We start from the raw sequence: 21,602 nt of genomic DNA, 5'->3' as shown, positions 1-21,602 counted from the left end.
GTATGTAACCCAAGTCATTTGCAAAAAAAAGTGCACCTGATATTTAAGCTGGGTGGCAAATAAAGACAATATATAACTATTAATGTAAAAACCAAGTAGAGTTTTATATATACGACTGGCTGACTCTCACAAACAAGGTTGAGTAAAATATTTAGTGTATGATTCAGATAAAGTAAAAAGCATGCAAAATAACATAATACATTATTTTCAGAGAAAAGAGAATGTACACACAGGCAATATACACACAAGGCTTCATTCCCATCAGCTCAGGTATTACAGGAAGGCTTGGTGGTAGAGGACGCTGCTGACAAGACTCTGCTGGCCCTGGCCTGGAGTGTTCTGTAAAGGATCAAAGCTCTCCACTGCCCATTATGCTGGTGAAGTAGGTACATGCGTGCAGACTCCCAGTGATTAAAATGCACTGTGTATGGTGACAAAGGCCACCCCAGAATTCCCCACACAAAGCTCAGAAGCTATTCTGCCTCTCCAAAGCCATCACCCGGGTACGGAGTTACCTCAATTTACTATCTCCAGTTCATCACCTGCTCTTTGGAGTTATTTGAAGTTTATACCTGCCATTGGGATAAATGAGGAAGGGCTTTGCATTTGGCTATTTCTCCCTTAAACCTGGAAGTGAGAACACAGGGGAGTGGGTATGGCAAGTTCTACCTGTCCCTGCTGGCATCTCAGTCCTGAGCAGTGACCCGGGCAGGGCTTCCCTCACATGCCCATCGGCCGGCTCCTAGGCAATTCCAGCAGATGGAAACCTCAGGAAGTAACACTTTTGTGATTTAAATCACAGGGCTATTTGAAGGCTATGTAGTGTTCTGACAGGAGAAAATAGCAACGAACTTACTGAGAGGTCAGTAACTGTCTTGATGGCCTTTTCTTTTCTCTTTATGAAGTCATCATCCTACAAGACAAAACAGAGATTAAACAAATCCTGTTTGAAGATTACAACTAAACTGGACTGCTCAGAAATCTACATTATAAATTGACTTCTAATTACTACTTTGCCTAACAAGTCTCAATTTTCTAACAAATTGGAATTATATTCTCCATGGGAAAAGGCCAGGACCTCTGTAGGGACTCCAACGTAGATCCCTACAGCAAATAAGAAAAAGGAGGGACATAAAGTATAGTGCTCAAGACAAGTGTTCTCATTTCAAATCCTTGTAAGCGTTGAATCCTCAGGTAAGTTACCTACCTCTAAGCCTCAGTTTCTCCATCTGTTAAACAGAAAAAACATCTATCTCAGGGGCCTACTGTGAGGATTACAGAATAGAAGCCATATGATGTGCTAGGACTGGCATGTAGTAAATATTCAATAGTTATGAGCTATTGTTATAGTTGTAATTGTTATTAAATTGTTAATATAGGGATGTCCTATGTGAGTGGTCTCTCAAAACGCTTTATAAAAATATACTCTTAGGTTTTTATAAATTAATAAAAATTCTAGATCAAATACCAACATTCTAAGAAAAAACAAAATTATAGGGCTTTACGCTTAGCAGCCATTTAAAGAGGCAGTTCTAATGAACCAGGAGGCTTAGTTTCAATGTCAGAGCAAGACCAAGTAGGGCCAGAGATGCCAAATACGGAAGTGGGAGTAGAGGGGAGCCTGAGCTGAGCTGTTCCTTCCTGCAGAGTCTCTAAGTGTGTACTCAGGTTCTCAGTTGGACAAGAAAAGCAAAGCACTACACTGACCTCAGGGAGACTGTAGGTTTTCTGGAACTGGGATATAGAGTAGGAACGGATGTAGTCACCCATTTCTTCTTTTGTTTCTATAGCTCGTTTCACCAGCCACTGGGGAAGAAAGTGAAAAAAAAATGTGAGTTGATAGAGACAAAATTCCACTGTGGTGAAGGCCAACTCAGACATGGTACAACTTGTGAACCCAACTCAGCACAGCTGAACAGACCAGATGATAAACTATCAACACATGTCCTACAGGATAAGCAATCAGCCAGGTATCTGAGATGCTAAGATTCACTGGGACCTAGCGCTGAGTAGCTAGCAGTGCAGAGCTTTAAAGCCTTACTTCATATCCTCAGGACTCAGTTTTCCTCTTTCATAAAGGCAAGGATATCAGTTCTTTTTACCTCACAGAGCTAAAGTGGGAGCAAATGAAATCACAAGTACTAGAATACTTTGTAAATAACTGAAGCACAAGACAAATATAGCTATCCCCTCAGCCTTCTGGTCCCAGTAGCAGGTATAAATGTAAATCTCTTTCTTGTGCTGCTTGTACTACAGACCAGGGAAAGAACCACAAAAAACACTAGTATAATTCCTCATTTGATGGATGAAAAAAGGCCCAAAATATTTAGATTTGAGAATAGCATGTACCGAGTACATAGCTAAAGGCATTGGGTTAATTTGATGCTAACAACATTCTCTCTCTGAATCCTCAAACATTATAAGGTACATAGTACTGGCTGAGTCTTATAGAACCTGAAGCGCAGAGAGACCACATAATTTGCTCATTGATCTGTGTAGCTAGCAAGCTGCACAGGTAGGAGTCACAGCTTGGAGGGTCTTCTACAACAGACAAATAGGCTTTATTAAATGTTTCCCAGCTCTATTGGGCTGATATCCAGAAGCAGCTGCTCTTCATTTCTCTTAACTTAAAACTCCAGTTAATTAAAACAGTGATCCCCTCTAACCCTCATCTTCTCGAATCCCTGCCCCAAAAAGCCTGTAGAAGATCCAGCCACTCTGGGAATAAAGTGTAAAAAGAGCTTTTGCTTCTCCTCCCCTGCTCTTCATTCATTCTCTTTATCACTGATGATCATGGAAGGGCTGCCACTACCTCTCCAGAAACAGCTACTACATCTCAAAAGCAGTTTGGGTACAGTAGTTATGTTTCAACAAGAGCATAGCACACTTGGTGAGGTTTAGCTACCTAGGAAAGTAGACGCATGGCCCATGACATGATGCTGCACGGTGCTCTCACAGGGATGAAAAGAGATGCTTGTTCACATGGGCAGCCAGCTCAAGTAAACTGCATGTTTAGTAAGTAGCTATCCTGGATAGGAGTGGCTGCAAATAACTATATGAGGAATATTTCTTTGTTGTTAGTATCTTCCATTTAGTTCTACCGCTCCACCCCACCTCCAAACAATGATGCCAAGCACTGACTAAAATCCAGAAATAGAGGCAGAAGATCAGATAGCATTCAGAACTAGTGTAGCCCCTCATCCACACTCCCATCCCAATGTAACAGCTCAGGGCAGATAAGAGCCAATTAAGGAAGTTGAAATATTGCTCAAATCAATTTAGCTCTGTTTTCTTCTGAATCAGGAGATTCAGTTTCTGGCTTTCCATGTGTTTCCTTTTCAGATCTACTTCCATTAATTCTAGATCTGCCCTGAATTACTACCTTGCTGGATCCTGGAGAGTGTGATCAGGTAAGGAAGAGAATGCCTGTTGAGTCACAGAATTCCCTCAGAGAACTGACAGCTCTGTTCTGGAGTTCCCAGCGTGATGGGCTATGGAGGAAACCTCTTGGACAGCCAAGCTCTGCCACAGAGAGCCCCTAACACCCAAGAAAAAGATCAATCTTCACGGAATTCAGACGGCTGATATGGGAAAAAAGATATGACTTAGAATCATGAGTGGCTAGAAGTTAGATCTGTTTTTTTCTTGGCTGGCACTCAGAGAGTGTTACTATATAGCTTTACTATAATGGTGTGAACATGGGTGGTGAGCCTAGACTTAAGCAAGAAAACTAGGTCAATGTTTCCGTTCCCAACTGCTGGTCCCTAATTATTCTTTCACTGGTCCCCAGAAAAACAGGAAAAAACTACAAGCACATGGTGAGATTTTTATAATGCTAAGTGTATTTAGTTTGAAGGACTATGTTTTTTCTGAGACTGGGAATTTAAAGGCCATTCTTTTAGAAAATGATAGAGAAAGAAAGATAGTAGCTGGTTTTAAAAATGTCCTTGCCTGGCCAACTCTGGATCAACCTCCAGTTTTCCCTAAAAATTTTATAGGTTCATGAAATTAAGAAATCTGGTAACCATTTGCCTAGGCTTTCCCATCCAGAAGGCTTCCAGAGAGGAACCCCTCTAACATTCCACTCACAATGGGGAACATTCACAGACCCTCAAAATGCCCAAACTGACTATAAAAGACCACTTCCAATTCATCGTCGTCTCATATCTATACTAGATTTTTTGCTCCCAAAGTTCTAACACAGGGTTAAATATGGTCTAATCCCTAGAGATCCAGGCTTTGGGGGGAAAGGTAATAATTTCACAGTATGATGGTGGTAGAGGTTTCAGTAATAATCAACCACCCAGGGCCCTAATTTTCCGTTTCCATAAAAGAATCAAGTAGTCTCCCCCTGCATCAGAAAGACCGAAAGTCCAACAAACATACACATCAAATCTAAGTTAAAGTCTTGGCTTTAAATTTACAAATTTCATTTTTAAAATTTATAAATTTCATGGCATTCAATTTGCAGTCTAGTGCAAGGAAATATTGAACATGTAACAATAACAGACACAACTATGTAACACTTATAAAGCACTTACTAAAATGTGCCAGTCTTTCATCTAAGTGCTTTAGACATATTAACTTAATTCCCATCCTATTAGGTAGGTGCTATTATTTCTATTTAACAGATAAGAAGTTAGGTCATTTGCCCAAGGTCACACAGCTAGAAAGTGGCAGAGCTAAGACGTGAACCCGGGAGGTCTCCAGAGTCTGTGCTCTTAACTCCTACACTACATGCATAATCTTAACACAGAACTAGAAGACTTTCCTAGCAAGGGATGTGCAGCTTCCTTCTCAGGGGATGCATGAAGAGTGGGGTGGAAAACTACAGGCTTAGAGATGGAGAGTTTAGACTGGAACCTTTTTTTTTGTCCACTCACTAGTTTTCTGCCCTTAAGCAAATCAATTGCCCTCTCTGAGTCTCATTTTCCTCAAATGTAAGGGAAATTACATTTCTCACTTTCCTCAAATGAAGGGATTATAACAGATGTTTCAAGAACTCTATAAGGATCAGACACAAAGTACTGTCCACACAGCAAGCAACACACCTCCATCCCTTTGCTCCTCTTCTCTTTGAGGTGCCTAAAAGGGGAAGCCCACACACAAGATCTGCGCAGAATGCAGTTGTTGCTCAGGATCCATGGGGGATTGGTGCCAGAACCCCCCAGGATACCAAAATCCATGAATGCTCAAGTCCCTAATGAAAAATGGTATACTATTTGCATATAAACTACACAAACCCTCTTATATATTTTAAATCATCTCTAGATTACTTATAATACCTAATACAATGTGCTATGTAAATAGTTGTTATACAGTGCTTTTTTATTTGTATTATTTTTTATTATTTATTGTTATCTTTTATTGTGTTTTCTCTTCCTGAACACATTCAATCCACAGTTGCTTGAATGTGTGGATATGGAACTGTCGATATGAACAGTCAACTCTTTGGAGGCTGCATGGCACAAGCCACTTAATCACAGAGCCTTAGGTAAAAGCCAGAGGCAGACAGAAGCCTCCCTTAGTCATTTAGTCATCAAATAAGGACTAAATACCTGCAAATTGCAAGGCATGCTGGGAGGTGCTAGAAACAAAACAATGAGCAAGACAGCCATGTAGCCTGTTCTCATGCAGTTACAGTCTCATGGGAGAGGCAGACAAATAACTGCACACATGAATATACAAACATACATGATTACAAACGGTAGTAGGGAAGATTCCTGTGAAGGAAGGGAATATGGCCATATGGGTACATACAGCAAAGGAACCTATTGTAGATTAGGGGACAAGGGAAGGCTTCTTGAAGAGGTTTGATGGAACTGAGATCTGAAGGATGAATATGAATTAAGCAGGTAAGGAGAGAATGGAAAAGTATATTACGGCCCAAGGAACCAGCAATGCAAAGGCCTTATGACAGCAGGAAGCATAATAAGTATGGGGAGATATGAAAGAAAGTCAGATGGGCTAGAACAAAAAGAACAAAGAAAAGCAAGGAATGAGATCAAACAGAATAGGTCAGATGGGACCGGAGCACACAGGGCTATAGAGTTCTGTCTTTACCAAAAGGGCAATGAAAAGCCACTGATGAGAACATTCAAAGATCATAATAGGTGACAGTGTGAAACTGGGGTATATGGAGTACTGGCAATCTTTTGAGGATGATGACAAGAGCACATCATATTCTGCTGAATCAAATCTATACCACACCCACTGAATTCAGGATCTAGGCTAGATGGACCAAAAGCCAAGCCTGTTACATGAATTCTGATGTTCAGAGAACAAGAAACCACACAGAAGCTCTCACCTGAACAACAGGAAATATGTGAATAAAATCCATTCCCTGGATCTGGTGGGGCTCCAGCTGGTGTGGACATTTCATTCTTGGCAGGACTGAGACAATTTTTTCTGATAGAGCTCTGTTCAGAAAAAGAACAAGCAAAGAGTAAGACACATTGAGTGGTCTTTATGGTACATCTAAAGTCTGGTCAGTATCCAGACTTTAGAAGAATTTGGGGCTTCTCAATGCCAGGCCAGTGACAGACCATGAACAAGATTCTCCTGGATGACTACAAAATGAGAAAAATAAGCACAATTTAGATGTGTGCATATATGGCCAAAGAACTGCCTTCATCCTTTCTTCTAAGATGTTCCTGTCACTTTTTTGATAGTAAAATATTGTTTCTTTATGAAATAATAGTGATTTCAGAGGTAGTAGTTATTATTTTTTAATATCCTTAGTAAAATAAAAAGTTCCAGTGCCCCATATTCTTTTACATTTCATTTTACTGATCTACTTTTCTCAACATTTGGGAACTACTAGGTTACACATTTAAAAAAAGTCATTCTAAATATTATTTAGGCAACAAATAATTACCAGACACTGTGCAAGGTGCTCAGAATATTGAGACAAAACATAAGGCCTCGTTTTGAAAATAAATTTGGAGTTCTCTACTCTGGTATAAAAATATTCTTTTAAATAAAAAGTATCTTTTAATTTTTTTGATACTCCAGAATCAATCCTACACCTGTAATCCCAGCTACTCAGGAGGCTGAGGCAGACAACAGGATGGATCATCTGAGCCCAGGAGTTCAAAACATACCTGGGCAACAGAAAAAAAAAAAATCCTATATTTAGGGAAACTGTGTATCCTTATCCTCATTTCCAGAGATAGTAGATATGTTCTGCTTCCCATGAGGGTGCTCTGACCTCCCTCTAACGCCTTTCCTCAATCTTCCTCCTATGGAGTAAGTGGGATTGGGAGAGGAGGAACCAGGCTCCCTGAAGTTCCAGAGTGTTCTTCTACCCAGGTGAGGAGGTAAGCATCCTTTCCTTGCTGGAGAAGTTCTCAGCTTAGACTGGGTAGGACAGTTTTATGGCAGGAGTGACTGAGGGATTTGGATGCAAGTTTGTTTTACAGTGGCTTAAAGCCTCCTTCTTTTTTTTTTTTTTTTTTTTTTTTGAGACAGAGTCTCGCTTTCTTGCCTAGGCTAGAGTGAGTGCCGTGGCGTCAGCCTAGCTCACAGCAACCTCAATCTCCTGGGCTCAAGCGATCCTACTGCCTCAGCCTCCCGAGTAGCTGGGACTACAGGCACGAGCCACCATGCCCGGCTGATTTTTTTTATATTATATATATTAGTTGGCCAATTAATTTCTTTCTATTTTTATGGTAGAGACGGGGTCTCGCTCAGGCTGGTTTTGAACTCCTGACCTTGAGCAATCCGCCCGCCTCGGCCTCCCAGAGTGCTAGGATTACAGGCGTGAGCCACCGCGCCCAGCCAAAGCCTCCTTCTTTAATCAGCTGGTATTTGATCTCTGTGTGATTCTTGTTTCTTATACTATCTTAATTGGATAGGATTCAAGAGGAGAGAAAGAGGTTATTTAGTAGGTCTGACAAAGCTACGGTACATCCCAAAGCTACGGTACATCACTTGGGAACCTTGAAAAAAATCACTAGGCATGGCCTTTTGGCCATATAGAGAACGGGGAGCTTCTGTCTCAGCCTACGTGGATAATTTAGGTTATATCCCCACTCAAGAACACTTTTTAAAAAAACTTAGCCAGTCACAGCAGCTACTGTGGCCTTGTATACAAGTACAGGACTGCTTTTTATACAGACATAGGCCCTGGTGAACAAGGAGTCAGTTATCTTACTAGATGTTTCAAATTTAACAAGGTTTGGATCTACCAAAAGTGTTCCTTGTTTGTTCAGAGAAATCTTGTCCACCTTTATCTCTTTGCAGTTCAATAATTCTAGATAGCTTCAAGACCAACATCTAACTCAGGCCTGGGTAAGAGTTATCATCAAGTTACTACTCATGGTCCCCTAAGTATGTTTTACTCCCTCAGTCTTATTAGGAACTAGGTGACCTAGGAGCAAAAACTAAACAGCCCCCCAGCAAACGGTCCCCAGAGAACATACTGAGAAACAGTGTCTGGTATCTAGAAAACAGCTTCACAAGATGGGAACAGGATTAAAACCTGCTGAGGACAACAGTCACACCCCACTGATCATAAGATCAAATGTCAAATCAAATATGTTAATAGAAAAAATATGGGGAAGGGAATATTGATACTCCACTGTACACATTCAGTGAAGAAAGGGAACGTCCACCTCCCAGGAGGGAAGCACAGGGAAGAACATTCTCTGCCTCTTCCTCCTCTCCCTTATTCCCCATCAGAAGTTGGGGTGAAGAGTTATTTATCCAAAAGTCCTGAGAGGAAGACGGAAATTGTCATGTGGCTCTTAGCTGCTCCTGGGGCCCCTCCTTTCTGAGCAACCTGTCTTTGGGACACATGTGCCTTTTCTGCCAATTGTGGCCTGCCCTAGTGGAGAAGCCTGTGATTCTCCAGGTCTTCTTGGGACTCGAATGGGACAGTTTGGTAGGGAAGTAATAACAAATCCATTTGGCAACATATCTAAGGCTCTTTCTCTGGTAAGCTTTACTTTTTATTTTTAATCTCTATCAGACTCCCAAGCCTTATTTCTTACTTTCTTTGAAATCTGTAAGAGGAAGAGATAAATGTTTAAGTGACCCTGCTGCCCAAACTCTAACCTTTGCAAATAAAGAGTATCAACCCTGGTTCTTCATCCTTGCTCAACACAGGTCTTAACTATCTATATGTGTGGGCACATGATCAATACAGCCTTTCCTAGCTCAACACAGGTCTTCTATCTGCATGTGGGGGCACATGATCAATACAGCCTTTCCTCTTAGTTACATTTTGGTTCAGCAGAAGGAGAGCTCCATCTTGTGGCTACACATCTACTGGTTTGCGTAGGGTTACTGATTGCCTAGAACCATTCAGCAGCTTGAAAACAAAAGGCCATGACCTCCAACACCATACAAGTCTAATCCCCTGCCTTTACACACAGTTTTCCCTGGCCACTCCTCAGAGCCAGCCTTTTCACCCAATCCATAAAGTCCCAGAGGGAAGGACATCTCGGGTCATCTCAGGGTTTACAAGCCTCTTAAACCTGCCTCCCAGAAATTACCACCAAAGTCACTCTGGGCAGTCTCAGCAGCGCATGAAAGCAACTGAAGGTATTGACACTGCTGGGAGGTAGGGACATGGGAGGAAACACAGGAGGGCTGGGACAAGGGAAGACAGTCAGAAAGACTTTCAGAAGTCTACTTGTCTCCATTCAGTTTCTCCCAGGAGCTCAAGGTGGACACTCCCGGTCTTCTAAAACTTAGAGAAAGTGACAACTGGAGAGGTCACGCAGGTTTCCTAGCCTAAGACTTTAACATGTCCAATTCTGATTAGACTCCTTTACTTTTTTTTTTTTTTCTTGAGACAAGGTCTCTCTATCATCTGGGCTGGAGTACAGTGGAGTCATTATAGCTCACTGTAACCTCAAAGTCCTGGGCTCAAACAATCCTTTTGCCTCAGTCTCCTGAGTAGCTGGGACTACAGGCATGTGTCACAATATCCAGCTAATTTTTCTATTAATATTTTTTGTAGAGATAGGATCTCGCTCTTGTTCAGGCTGGTCTCAAACTCCTGGCCTCAAGGGATCCTCCAGCCTTGGCCTCCCAAAGTGCTAGCATTACAGTCATGAGCCATGAGCCAGCACGTCCAGCCCTCCTTTAGATTTTTTTTTTTTTTTTTTTTTTGAGACAGAGTCTCGCTTTGTTGCCCAGGCTAGAGTGAGTGCCGTGGCGTCAGCCTAGCTCACAGCAACCTCAAACTCCTGGGCTCGAGTGATCCTTCTGCCTCAGCCTCCCGGGTAGCTGGGACTACAGGCATGCGCCACCATGCCCGGCTAATTTTTTATATATATATCAGTTGACCAATTAATTTCTTTCTATTTATAGTAGAGACGGGGTCTCACTCTTGCTCAGGCTGGTTTTGAACTCCTGACCTTGAGCAATCCGCCCGCCTCGGCCTCCCAAGAGCTAGGATTACAGGCGTGAGCCACAGCGCCCGGCCCCTCCTTTAGATTTTAAGAGTGCTCAGTACAGTTTTCTCCTCTACTGAAAATGGTTTGAAAGACAGTAAATCAAACCTGGGTCTAAATCTCAGCTCTGCCACCAACCCTGGGACTTTTGGCAAGTTACTCAGGCCCTCTGGTCAAACATTCCTATCATAGAACTTAGGTATAATCTCTGTCCTGGCTATTCAAAGGTAGTTGTGAAGGTAAAATAATAAAATGCATGTGCAAGTGCTTGGAACATAGGTGCCTAGTAAATATTTGTTACTGAAATGAACTTAGTTATATCTTTAAAATCTCATTTATGGGCATCTGAGCATAGGATCCTCTGATAATGGGGCTTTAGAACCAGCTGGGGGTGGAGATAGAAGCGTATAGAACCCTCAGGAAAGAAGGATGGAGGAGGAGAACAAGGCCCCAGTTGGGTGCATATAGAAGAGAGCCTGAGAGATAATCATGCTCTCAATAGGCAAGTGCTCCTCAGAGGTACTGCCTGGCCCACCCATTACATGGACTGGGATATACTAAGAAACTACAAACATAAGGTACTTTTAATCTAAATAACACCTAACCAGAAACTCTGGGGAGGAACCTCAAACATGGAACACATTCCAAAACCAAACAGAAAAGATTTTTGGATAGTGCCCTGTGGCTATGATATTTTTCCTGCAAAAAATAAAGAACAAACTACCTGGTGCAATACTGAGTCTGGGGATCCTTAGCCACATAAACCCCAGTTCCCACCTTTGCCCACAATTATACTTCATGGCTCTGTACTTAAGAGACACACATCAAGGACTTATCAGAGAAATAATGCATCCTCAATTCCTTATCCAAACCCTTTGGGGCCAGATATGTTTCAGAATTCCAAATTTTTAGATGTTAGTACTTTAGTTTATCTAAGGAGCATAGACTATGTATTATGTAAAACTCCAGGGAAATCTAGAACAATACCTTATAATCAAAGAATTATTATTTCTTCATCAAAACTTTAATAGCCTTAAGTTAGTTCAGGTCATGCTTTGCTTCCAAATAACTTTTATAGGTTTTTTTCCTTTTTTTTTTTTTTTTTTTTGGAAACAGTCTCACTCTGTTGCTTTGAGTAGAATGCAGTGGTGTCATCATAGCTCGCTGTAACCTCCAACTCCTGAGCCCAAGCAATCCTGCTGCCTCAGCCTCCTAAGTAGCTGTGACTACAGGCATGCACCATAATGCCCAGCTAATTTTTCTATTTTTAGTAGAGATCAGGTCTTGTTATTGCTCAGGCTGGTCTTGAACTCCTGAGCTCAAGTAATCCTCCTGCTTCAGACTCTCAGAGTGCTAGGAATATAGGTGGGAGCCACCATGCCTGGCTCCAAATAACTTTTGTATACAAACTTTAAAAGAAAAAAAACTCAATTTTCAGTGTTTTTAGATTTCAGAAATATAGATGACAGAATGAGAATACATAGGAAAAAAATATGATCCAATAGCTATTAAAAGTACAGTGGTTCTTAATATAAGATAGTCAAAGAAAAAATAAATTTAAAAAAAAGGACAGTGGGATACTCCCACTGATAGGAATGTGTCATATCCCCCAAGGATATCAAGATGAAAATGGGGGCTACAAACCATTATAAAACTCAAAAGGAATTTACCAAGGAGGCACATGTAGAATCCAACCCAGAATAAAAGTAAGTAATAAAACCAACCCAGAAAGAATATAATAAAAAGAAACCCCAGCACATCAAGGGTGCCACCGGTATAGAAAGCAATCAGCTCAAAATTGGAATAGAAAGTCAGTGGCATCAAAGAGGAGTACCCTCAAAAAGGTAGTGAAATCATGCTAGTAAACAGTCTGATTAAGAAGCTGGCTGATCCTGCATGTTCTCATTTATAGCTAGGAGCTAAACATGGCTACAGAAGGGCCCAGAATGGTAAAATGAACACTGGAGACTCACAAGAGGAGAGAGTCAGAGGGGGTAAGTTATGAAAAATTACCAGTGGGGTACAATGTATACTACTTGGGTGATGGGTTTACCAAAAGCCCAGACTCTACCACTATACAATACATACATTTAATGGAATTCAATTTGTACCCCTAAACCTATTAAAAAAAAAAATCTTGCTGACCTTAGCTACAGGTAAAAGCATGTGCTTCTCTTGTCAACAATAACAAAAAAGGCAATTAGAAACTCAAAGGAAAAAAAGCTATGTAAGTACGAAGCAAATTAAAATGTGCCTGAATTTATGTAACCAAAGCATTTATACCCCGGTATTCTGAAATAAAGAAAAAAATTTAAAAAATTAAAATGTGCCTGATTCTCAGTAACTAAGACATCACCTCCAGCTGGCTGCCAGCAAGCTTAGGGGCAAGCTTAGGACCCACCCTAGGAAAACAAAGCATCTGTGGCCCATCACTCATTTGGTAGCCTTATCCCCAACTCTGTCTTCTGTCCCCACTTTTTATTTTCTTTTGTTTCACTTTTCTACCATTACTGCTTCATATGCATATTTATAAGCCATCTTTAATTCTCTTGGAAGTGTTTTTTTCTTGGGGAAGTTTAATACTTCAAGAAAATGAATAAATAGAGTAAGTCACATATCTGAGCTCAGGAAATCTCTCTTCATACAGATTAGGGAACTGAGGCCCAAAGGAGTACCTTGCCAAGGTCACACAGTGGCCCACTGGCAGGGCTGAGAGCAGAACCAGGTATCTTAAATGGTCTAATGAAATGGAAAAGTCCTTGGTGAGCTATGAAAGACTAGGCAGGGAACCCTCAGGTGAAATCTCTAGCAAGGAGCCCACACTGCCTTCTCTCAATGGTAGACAAAGTAAGGCTATGCCTTACACAGAGGCAAAGGGCAAGGAAAGATTCTCCTCCTAATCAACTTCCACCCAAATTAGCTGTCTTTGGAAAGAGATAAACTAAGCAGTCACCAAAAACTTTGATCAAGTATTAGAAATAACCTGAACATTAAATGACTTGTATACTAGCTATGCAACCTTGACTTATTTCAGTCTCAGTTTTATCTATAAAACAGGGATAATGTCTATAGTAATAAAAATTAAAATATGTAAAGCATCCAGCACAGATTCTGGCACATAGCAGACACTCAAAAGTTAATTCCCTTCTCCCTACCTTTAGGGAGTTCCCTTCTCTGTATCTTTAAGTTCTTCCATGGAAAACCCTAATAACTTACATTTTTTGACCTATAGTAGAGTTTTCCTGAAAGAGCAAATCAACGTCTATGTCAAAGTTGCAAGTGGTGATGCACCAAGTCATTCCTCCCACTACCTGCAAGACACAAAGAACATACTTGTTTTGTTTTTCTAGTTTGGAGAGAGGGAAGAAACAGAAGGTAGGTAAATTATAAATAGCTCTTACAGACTCAATAAACATACAAAATTATATATCTTGAGAGAGAAAGAGAGTCTTCCTTACCGCATCAACTACGATTCATCTAAAATAGCACTGTTGAAAACTTTCTACAGTGCAGGAAACGTTCTGCATCTGCACTGGCCAATACGGTAACTACTGCCCACACGTGGATGCTGAGCACTTGAAATGTGGCTAGTATGACTGAGAAACTGACTTTTATCATTAATTAACATATCACACATAGATCCTCTTTACAGTGAAGGAGACAGACGTTATGTGTCTCATAGATCAGAAGCGTAGACAGCAAGGCTGACATTGTTTCCATATATCTTACTTTTCTCATCTAGCTAATTGAGAATCCCTGTTCTACTTTTCCCATGGGATTTATCTGAGATGCAAATGAGACTAAAGCTAAAAACCAACTTGAGACAAAATCCTTTTCAGACACAACTTGATATTAGAAAAAATAACAGTGAATCTTACCCTTGGCTGTGTTTTAGTTTCTTGTAAGATGCCCAATACAGTTACAGATTCCAGGGCCCCAGCCTAGATCTAACTAACCAGAATTTCACTGTGTGAGGCTGAACACATCTGTATTTAAAAAAACAACCCAGGGTGATTCTATTATGCCCAGCTAGGACTGTGACCCCTGCAGCACTGGCACTATCTTCTACCAGAAAAGTTTTTGCGGCCTACTCTGTCTGATTTGGACACTTCCTTTCTATGCACAGTACACTGTGGCACTTGCTGCATCAGGCTATTTATTCTATGCATGTTAGTTTACTCATCTGTTGTTCCTACTCTACAGAAAGGTGGGCTCTTTGAGCACAGTGCCTTTGTTTTATCTGTGTACCTTCAATATTTGTTACCAGGCCTTGGGCAAAATAATTATTTAAATTTCTGCTGAATTAAAAGACTTTATCCCATAGTGATTTCTCCTTCCTCCTAAATCAGAGCACTTTCCACATCTGGCAACTGTCTGTGAGCACACTGACTTGGGATGGCTCATTATTAACTGAGATTATTTTATATGGTATAAGCTTTACAATCTCTATCTAAACTGTAAATTCCTTGAAGGGAGGAACTATTTCTTTTGCTTCTTTCCACTTCCTAAAGCTTTGTGAACAGATAAGAAATTCAAGACATATTTACTGAAATATCATTACTTTCTCTGGAAAGAAAATTTGAACACTTCCATAATGAATCTGAATTAGGAAGAAATGGAAACATAAACATGTAATCTCTTCTTCCTTTCTTTGCCATGATTAACCATGTCATTCTGAAAAGAAAAAAGTAGTCTAATGGTTAGAAAGGTTTCCTCTTACCTTGTCAAAAGGTGACAAACCTTTAATTCTTGCCCTGAAATACCCAGCTGCAACTAAGAGTTCCAGAATTTCAGTCAACTTGACATTTTGTTCTTCATCTTCTCTCGTTTCCACCTAAAACAAAAGACAAAAATTTGGCTGGTAAAAGCTATCTTGAATAAAGGAACACCAGGTGTATCCTCTGATGCCATAATTTCATTGCCAAGGAGCAGGTAACATTGGCTATATCACTGCAACAGATTCTCCGTGAAAATTCAGCAAGAGTCATACCAAAAAAAAAAAAAAAGCATGTGGACAGTGTTGCCAGAGTCACAAAGAACAGGTCCCCAGTCCTCCATAAGCTATTAAGTGTCATAGCTGGGGGGATAAGACAAGTACTATATAGACAACTTAGTTGCGCAGAAGGAATCCAGGGAAAAGGAATATTAGAACACAATACCTTCTTTTTCTCTAACATGTGGTTTACATGACAGGTTTCTTTTTTCTTTTAGATCTTGCCCCATTGCATTGACAGGCTTCTTAACTAGGTTATAAGCTCCTTATAGACAAGAACAAGGGTTTTTTGGTGTGTTTTTTTAAAAAACTTTATACTCATTGAGGTTGCAAAAGTTACTGACAAGAGGGGTAAGAAGGGAATTCAAATATGTATCCCTCTATGTACTTGCCTTTCTGATCTCTAAAGCAAATGTAAGGAAGGATTTCAACCCAGATATAGTAAAGGGTGATGACTGCTACATAAAAGGATTGCCTTAAAAATAATAAATTTGTCTAATATATGTAAATCAGTATTTGATTTAAAATTTTTAATTTATATCCTTTCACCCTAGGTGCTTACCTACTACTTAAGTCCATCTAAATATTCTAGTACTTTTGTATCCATTTACTTTCATGAACTATCTTTCCTCTCTCCCATTACTACAGAAAGTCAAAAACCACCTCTTGCCAGTTGCAGTGGCTCACACCTGTAATCCCAGCATTTTGGGAGGCTGTGGTGGGAGGATCACTTGAAGCCAGGGATTTGAGATCAGCCTGGGCTACATAGCGAGACACCACCTCTAGTTTTCTTTAAAAATTAGCCAGGTGTGGTGGCACTGGCCTGTAGTTCCAGCTACTTGGGAGGTTGAGGCAGGAGAATCTCTTGAGCCCATGTGTTTGAGGTTATTATGAGCTAGGCTGAAGCCACAGTATTCTAGCCTGGCCAACAAAGCAAGACTCTGTCTCAAAAAAAAAGATACTTGGTTCAAATTCTCTTACTCATCTCTGACTACTCCCTCACCCAAAAATGCCTATTAAGTTTTCCTTTACCAGGCATCTCACATTTATCCTCCCTTCCCTTTTATCCATACTTCATTCCAGGACTATTGCAAATGCCTCTCAATCTTTCTTCCCTGATAATTTGTCTTGTTCACTCCTTCCTAAATCACAGCTTTCATATTATCCCTCTTTAGCTTACCTCCCAGCCCTCATCATCAATGCATCATACACTGTCTATATGACAAACTCCAAATTTCTTAGTTTGATGTTCAAATCTTTGGCAGAAAACTATCTTTCCAGCTTCCTCAACCTTTATCACCCCCCCCCCCAAACACCTGAGACATGGTTTTGGGCAGCCTAGACAAGCACTGCTTATTCACATTTCTTCACTCTTTACAACACCCACCTTTTCTTAATATTCTCTAACTACCAAGAAACCACCTTCAAATTCTAGCTCCTATTCAATGCCATCCCTTGCAAATTCAGCCTGAAATGGTCATTCAGCTGCATTTCTATTTTACTCATAGTCTATGCCATTCATACAATTAAGTACTAATCTCTTCTGAGTGACATGTCTGGTGTTACACACATGCCTGTCTTTCCAACTAGACTACTGGCTGGTGCAGGAGGACCTATATATTATACACTTGTGTTTACTCCTCTGCAACAAACTAGCATTAAGCTCAATGAACACACTTAGTAAATACAGAATGACCTATTAATCCTTAAATAAAGTATATGACCTGAACCAGTCATGTATTAACAAAATGGTTTCATAGTCATGACCTTGATAATGGAAAGAAGTTTATTTTAAAGTATAAACTGCCAGAAAAGGGAATATACATATTAAAATATAGTTGAACATATAATTATTAAAGTAACTGATAATCCTCTGCAATGGAGCAGGAGTGGCATAGGAGAATTGACAGGCTTGAGCCACTGCTCATTTTATAACTCCGCAATGACCCTAGTCCAACCTATCAAGGAGTCTGAAGCTTAGTATTCACTAGTTCCTAGTAGATATACTAAAATTAAAAAGTAATATTAATTATTCACACTTTCTTCCCCTTCTGCAAATGATCTGGAATGGCTGAGAAATATCTATAAGTTAACCCTTTGCATTTTCTTGCTTTTTTCTCGATTCCTTTATTCTACTCGGGATTTAATTTTTTAAATACCCCAGATTTTACAAAGCACAGCAGTAGAATAAAAAACTGGAGTTTCTTTTCATACAAACATATTTATTTGGATTTTTTTATATTTCAAATTATTGATACATTCAAAGAGTAATTTTAATCTCTAGAATTTTTGCTAACCATGTCGAGTCACACTCGACATCCGAGTGCAAAGGGTTAAAAGACTCAAAGAAAAAAGAAGATAAAAGTAGTTATGGTTCAAGAAGATAGACTAGAAAAAGAAAATGAGATCATATCCTTTCCTAAAACTCCTGGGGTGTAAAACAGGAACACTTCATTTGTTCAATCATCATTTATCATGAAGACATCATTTATCATGAAAACACTTCCAAGAAGAGAACAATACACCACAGGAGGACTATCTCTGATCCAATACCTATCTAGGGCACCCAGTGGCCACCCCACTGCAGATGCATGACCCATGCTTCTCATTCACTTGCCCCCAGAATGGAGAAGTTTACTTTCGCAATGGAACCTGTTAAGTAACTTTTTGACACAAGATAGTAAATGGGAACACTTGACTCCAAATTCACTTTTCAGATTAACACTGAAACAAAATGGAAAAGCCTAATACACAGGGAATAAAAGAATATCCTCTCTTGAAGCCATAAAAAGTCACCAGGCTGGTTAATACATCCAATCGTTAAAACTAAAGTTCTGATAAAGATGAATGACTGTGAGCTCTTAAACCAAGCCCAATAAATTTTCATTTGCCCTGCACTGTGGTTCATGTAAGCTGGAAGGCAGGGCCAAGTCTAGTTATCTTTTTATCCTTCACATACATACAGTAAAGGGTTAAAAAATGAATTTAATGAATTAACTGGTTTAGTGAATGCTAGATAACACAGACTATCCATATTTATATTTACTGGTCTCTGAAATAAATGATAATAATTTGATTACATTCACCCTGACCTTCCTAATTGCTAGGAAAGGTCTTAGGCGCTTGGATTACAATGACAAAGGTAGACCTGTCCTCCTAGCAGTCACTAAAAAGTTAAAACAAAAGACACACAGGAGCAGGTGGCTTTTTATTTTAGAAAGACCTCCACTGATAGTACCGTGGGACACTGAGTTGGAGTTCCCAGAACTTGGAAGACCACACAGGAGTCTACAGCAAAAGGCCAGACAAAAACTTGATGAGAGCTTAGAATAAAGCAGTAATAAAGAAAACTTCAAACATCACAGTACAGATCCTACTCTTCACAATCCTGGGTGCCATCAAAGCAACATGTATGTAAGATTTTACCTAATACAGGAGTCCTGACAACATTATACTTAGGTTTTCTTAAAACAACAAAATGGACTTGCATTTGGGGAGCACTCACTGACAGATAAGTCTGTCCTTGGATCACTATATCCCTAATTCTGGACACAGAATACAGTGATCTCTCAATTGTGGGATGAAAAATATGAGGATTTGGGAAGGGTGCAAAGAAACAAGACTGGCCACAGGCAGGTAAGTGTGAAGGGACCACTTACAGTCCCTTTGCCAAAATATCTGTGTCAGAACCTTAGGAAGGGGGTTGAGGTGCAGCATGGATTGCATTTCTCTCTAGAATCTAGTATACTCGACTAGCTTATTAATAAATCAACCGGAAGGAAAGACAGATGCAAACCACCTAGCTAAGTGATATCTGCAGCCACAAGAAAATGAGTGCACTTCCCCTTTATTCCCAGTAAATGTGGAAATCCGGAAACCACTGATTACCAGGTCCCGAGCACCAAGTACTTAATAACACCTCTGGAAAGTCACCCCGCTACCTTGTGGAGAAGGAAGGTTTCCGCCCAGAGCTCGGTCCCTGGCTGCGCAGCACCACTGGAGAGTGCGTCCCCAGCCTGAACACCGCGGAGGGCTGACACACGACCCTAGTGCGCGCACGGCTCCCAAACTTCCTCCCGCCGCCCAGGACGCGAAATGCAGGGAGAATGGCATTCCTTCCTGACCCCAGGACGGGTGAGACTGGCCATCCGGTTCCTGCGGACCCCGTGTGGCGGCGGCAGGCGCCCCAAGGTCACCGCCCTTTGCACAACCCCAGCGCGGACCGTCCCGGCGCGCGCGTCTCGTGACTCCCGCGCGCAACAGCCTTCGGCCCCGGGCGAGCCCCTCGGCGCGGCGCCGGGGTAAGGGCGACCGCCCGGGATAGCGGGGCAGCTGGGAACCGGGCACGCCGCAGCTTGAGGGGCGGCGTCAGGGGGGGTGTCAGACTGAGCAGGCCACGTCAGGGGAGGTGTCGGACTGAGAAGGCCACCTCTGCCCCTACAGACCCGGGAGCGGCCGAAGTCCGTCCCCACCCACCCGCTGCCCCTAGCCCACGCAGGGGCACCTGCTCTCGCCCCCTCCGCGGTCGGGGTCAGGGCTTCCCCACGGTGGCCACACCTGAGGAAGGGGGCGGGGCGCCCCAAACACACCTAGGACCCCGCTCTGCCCGCCACCCCGCGGCTCGGCCCTCTCCTCAGGAACCCCGACGTGTCAGGGAAGGCGGGGTTCTCACCTCCGGGACACTCTGGCCCTCCGGCCCCTTGGGCAGTCCCATGATCAGACCGGGCTGACGTGCGGCGGCAGCACAGCCCGCCAAGCGTCTGGAGGAAGCTGTCCCCTCGGCCAAGCTACGGGGTGGAGTGCAAGGCGGAAACTTCCTCTGCCGCCGCCGCAGCTGCCGGCCGGGAGCGCCGCGGCCCGGAGGAGCATGCGCGCTAGCGCGCGAGCGCGGCGCGACTGCGACTGCGCCTGCGCGAGTGGTGTCTGGGAAGAGGCTGGGCCGGGCGCGGCAGATTCGGGCTAGGGCTCTGAGTTGTTCTCCAGGGCGCTCCAGGAAGGGGTTATTCCTACATCTTGGGGACATTTTGCATTCCTCCTCCTTTCCCTGCCTCTCACGGGCATCGGATTCTCCAACTGGGCCTGGTCCTGTGGATAAGGTGGACTTTGGAAGCCCCGTCGCTCCGGGGTCGGAGGCCGAGCACAGATGAGCTTCGGTATTCCTAATCCAGGCCCGGCTCTAGCCTTTGTGAACGCACACTTGGGCAAACTGCTCCGTATACGGGCCGGGAACGGAGCCCTAGAGAAGGGAGTCTTCACGCCCACTGCCCTCCTCAGCGTCCTAGCCAGTGGCATCGTGTTTCCAGGAAACCAAGCTTGGGATAATATCCCCCACCCACCCACGGTTTCTGGATCTTTCTGGAGGAAGGACACCTCCGAGAATGAGGACTCCTGTGTTCACGTCATTTGAGCTGCCACAGTACTTACATGATGTACCCCTTGTCTGTCCCAGAGGATGGCAGCTATGTAAAGGGGTCCCCCTCATACGTACTTCGTATGGCTTCCCAGCTCTCTTAGTTTTAAGCAATGAAGAAAGAGATGACTTAGGTGAAAACTTTTGCTTTAGAAAAGATCCTTCTATATGTGTGTGGAGTGGAGGAATGTGAGACTTTTATTATAGCTCCTTGAGATCAAAGAGTTTTTGTATTTGTTTTTACCCCCTTCTTTGCATCCCTAGCATCTTAAAAAGTAAGTACACAGTTCATCCTTGAAGAATTTTTTTGCACCTTTTGTACTCCTGGAGTTGATTCTGACAGAACAGTGGTTTGTGTGGAACCAGAACACACAAGTGGTTGGAAGGGCCCTAAGAATGCCATTTTGTTCTTAAATGTAGCTAGCAAATATTATACAAACTATGTGCCACTCCCTACCCCTGGTCCCCAATAATTTGAGTAATCTGAATATTCAGGTTAAGGTGTTGAGATGAAACCGTGCTGTCTGTGTTGTATGTCTTGCTCTTCCCCATTGTGAAGCCAATGAAACTCAGTTTCTAAGGTACCCACTCCCATAACTTCCCAAATGTGTTATTTTTGCCTTAAAACTGTCTTTCACTGAAATGGCATGGGTTGAGGGGGAATGGAGGATGATAATCATTTGTGGCCACTATTTGATGACCAGATAGGTACTGATTCCTAGGGACACGTAGCAAAATCTCACATAGCAGGCAAGCCTAAATAGCTATATGTAAAACAGCCAGGAACTTGGTCCTG

The 21,602-nt window shown here is 42.1% G+C and overlaps 1 protein-coding gene across 6 annotated transcripts in view; it reads right to left on the bottom strand.

Moving 5' to 3' along the window:
- Positions 1-20,452, bottom strand: part of CCDC93 (CCC complex scaffolding subunit CCDC93) — a 94,148-nt gene extending 73,696 nt beyond the window's left edge. For 3 of the 6 annotated variants that reach the window (XM_012775613.3, XM_012775612.3, XM_076005475.1), the window contains exons 1-6: positions 20,069-20,451; positions 15,124-15,237; positions 13,620-13,714; positions 6,308-6,419; positions 1,708-1,806; positions 857-913 (exon numbers count right to left, since the gene is read on the bottom strand). In XM_012775613.3, coding sequence (XP_012631067.2) covers positions 857-913; positions 1,708-1,806; positions 6,308-6,419; positions 13,620-13,714; positions 15,124-15,237; positions 20,069-20,419 — 828 coding nt within the window. In that variant the 5' untranslated portion in view covers positions 20,420-20,451. Of the gene's footprint in view, positions 1-856; positions 914-1,707; positions 1,807-6,307; positions 6,420-13,619; positions 13,715-15,123; positions 15,238-20,068 lie in introns of all 6 variants that reach the window. The other 3 variants (XM_012775615.3, XM_076005476.1, XM_012775614.3) reach the window with 2 other exon arrangements.
- Between the last annotated feature and the right edge of the window lie 1,150 nt (positions 20,453-21,602).

Source organism: Microcebus murinus, chromosome 8 (genome assembly GCF_040939455.1).
Source record: "Microcebus murinus isolate Inina chromosome 8, M.murinus_Inina_mat1.0, whole genome shotgun sequence".
NCBI classification, from domain to species: domain Eukaryota; kingdom Metazoa; phylum Chordata; class Mammalia; order Primates; family Cheirogaleidae; genus Microcebus; species Microcebus murinus.
Note: the sequence above shows the minus strand (reverse complement) of the source record. Positions and strands in the feature narration are given on the sequence as shown.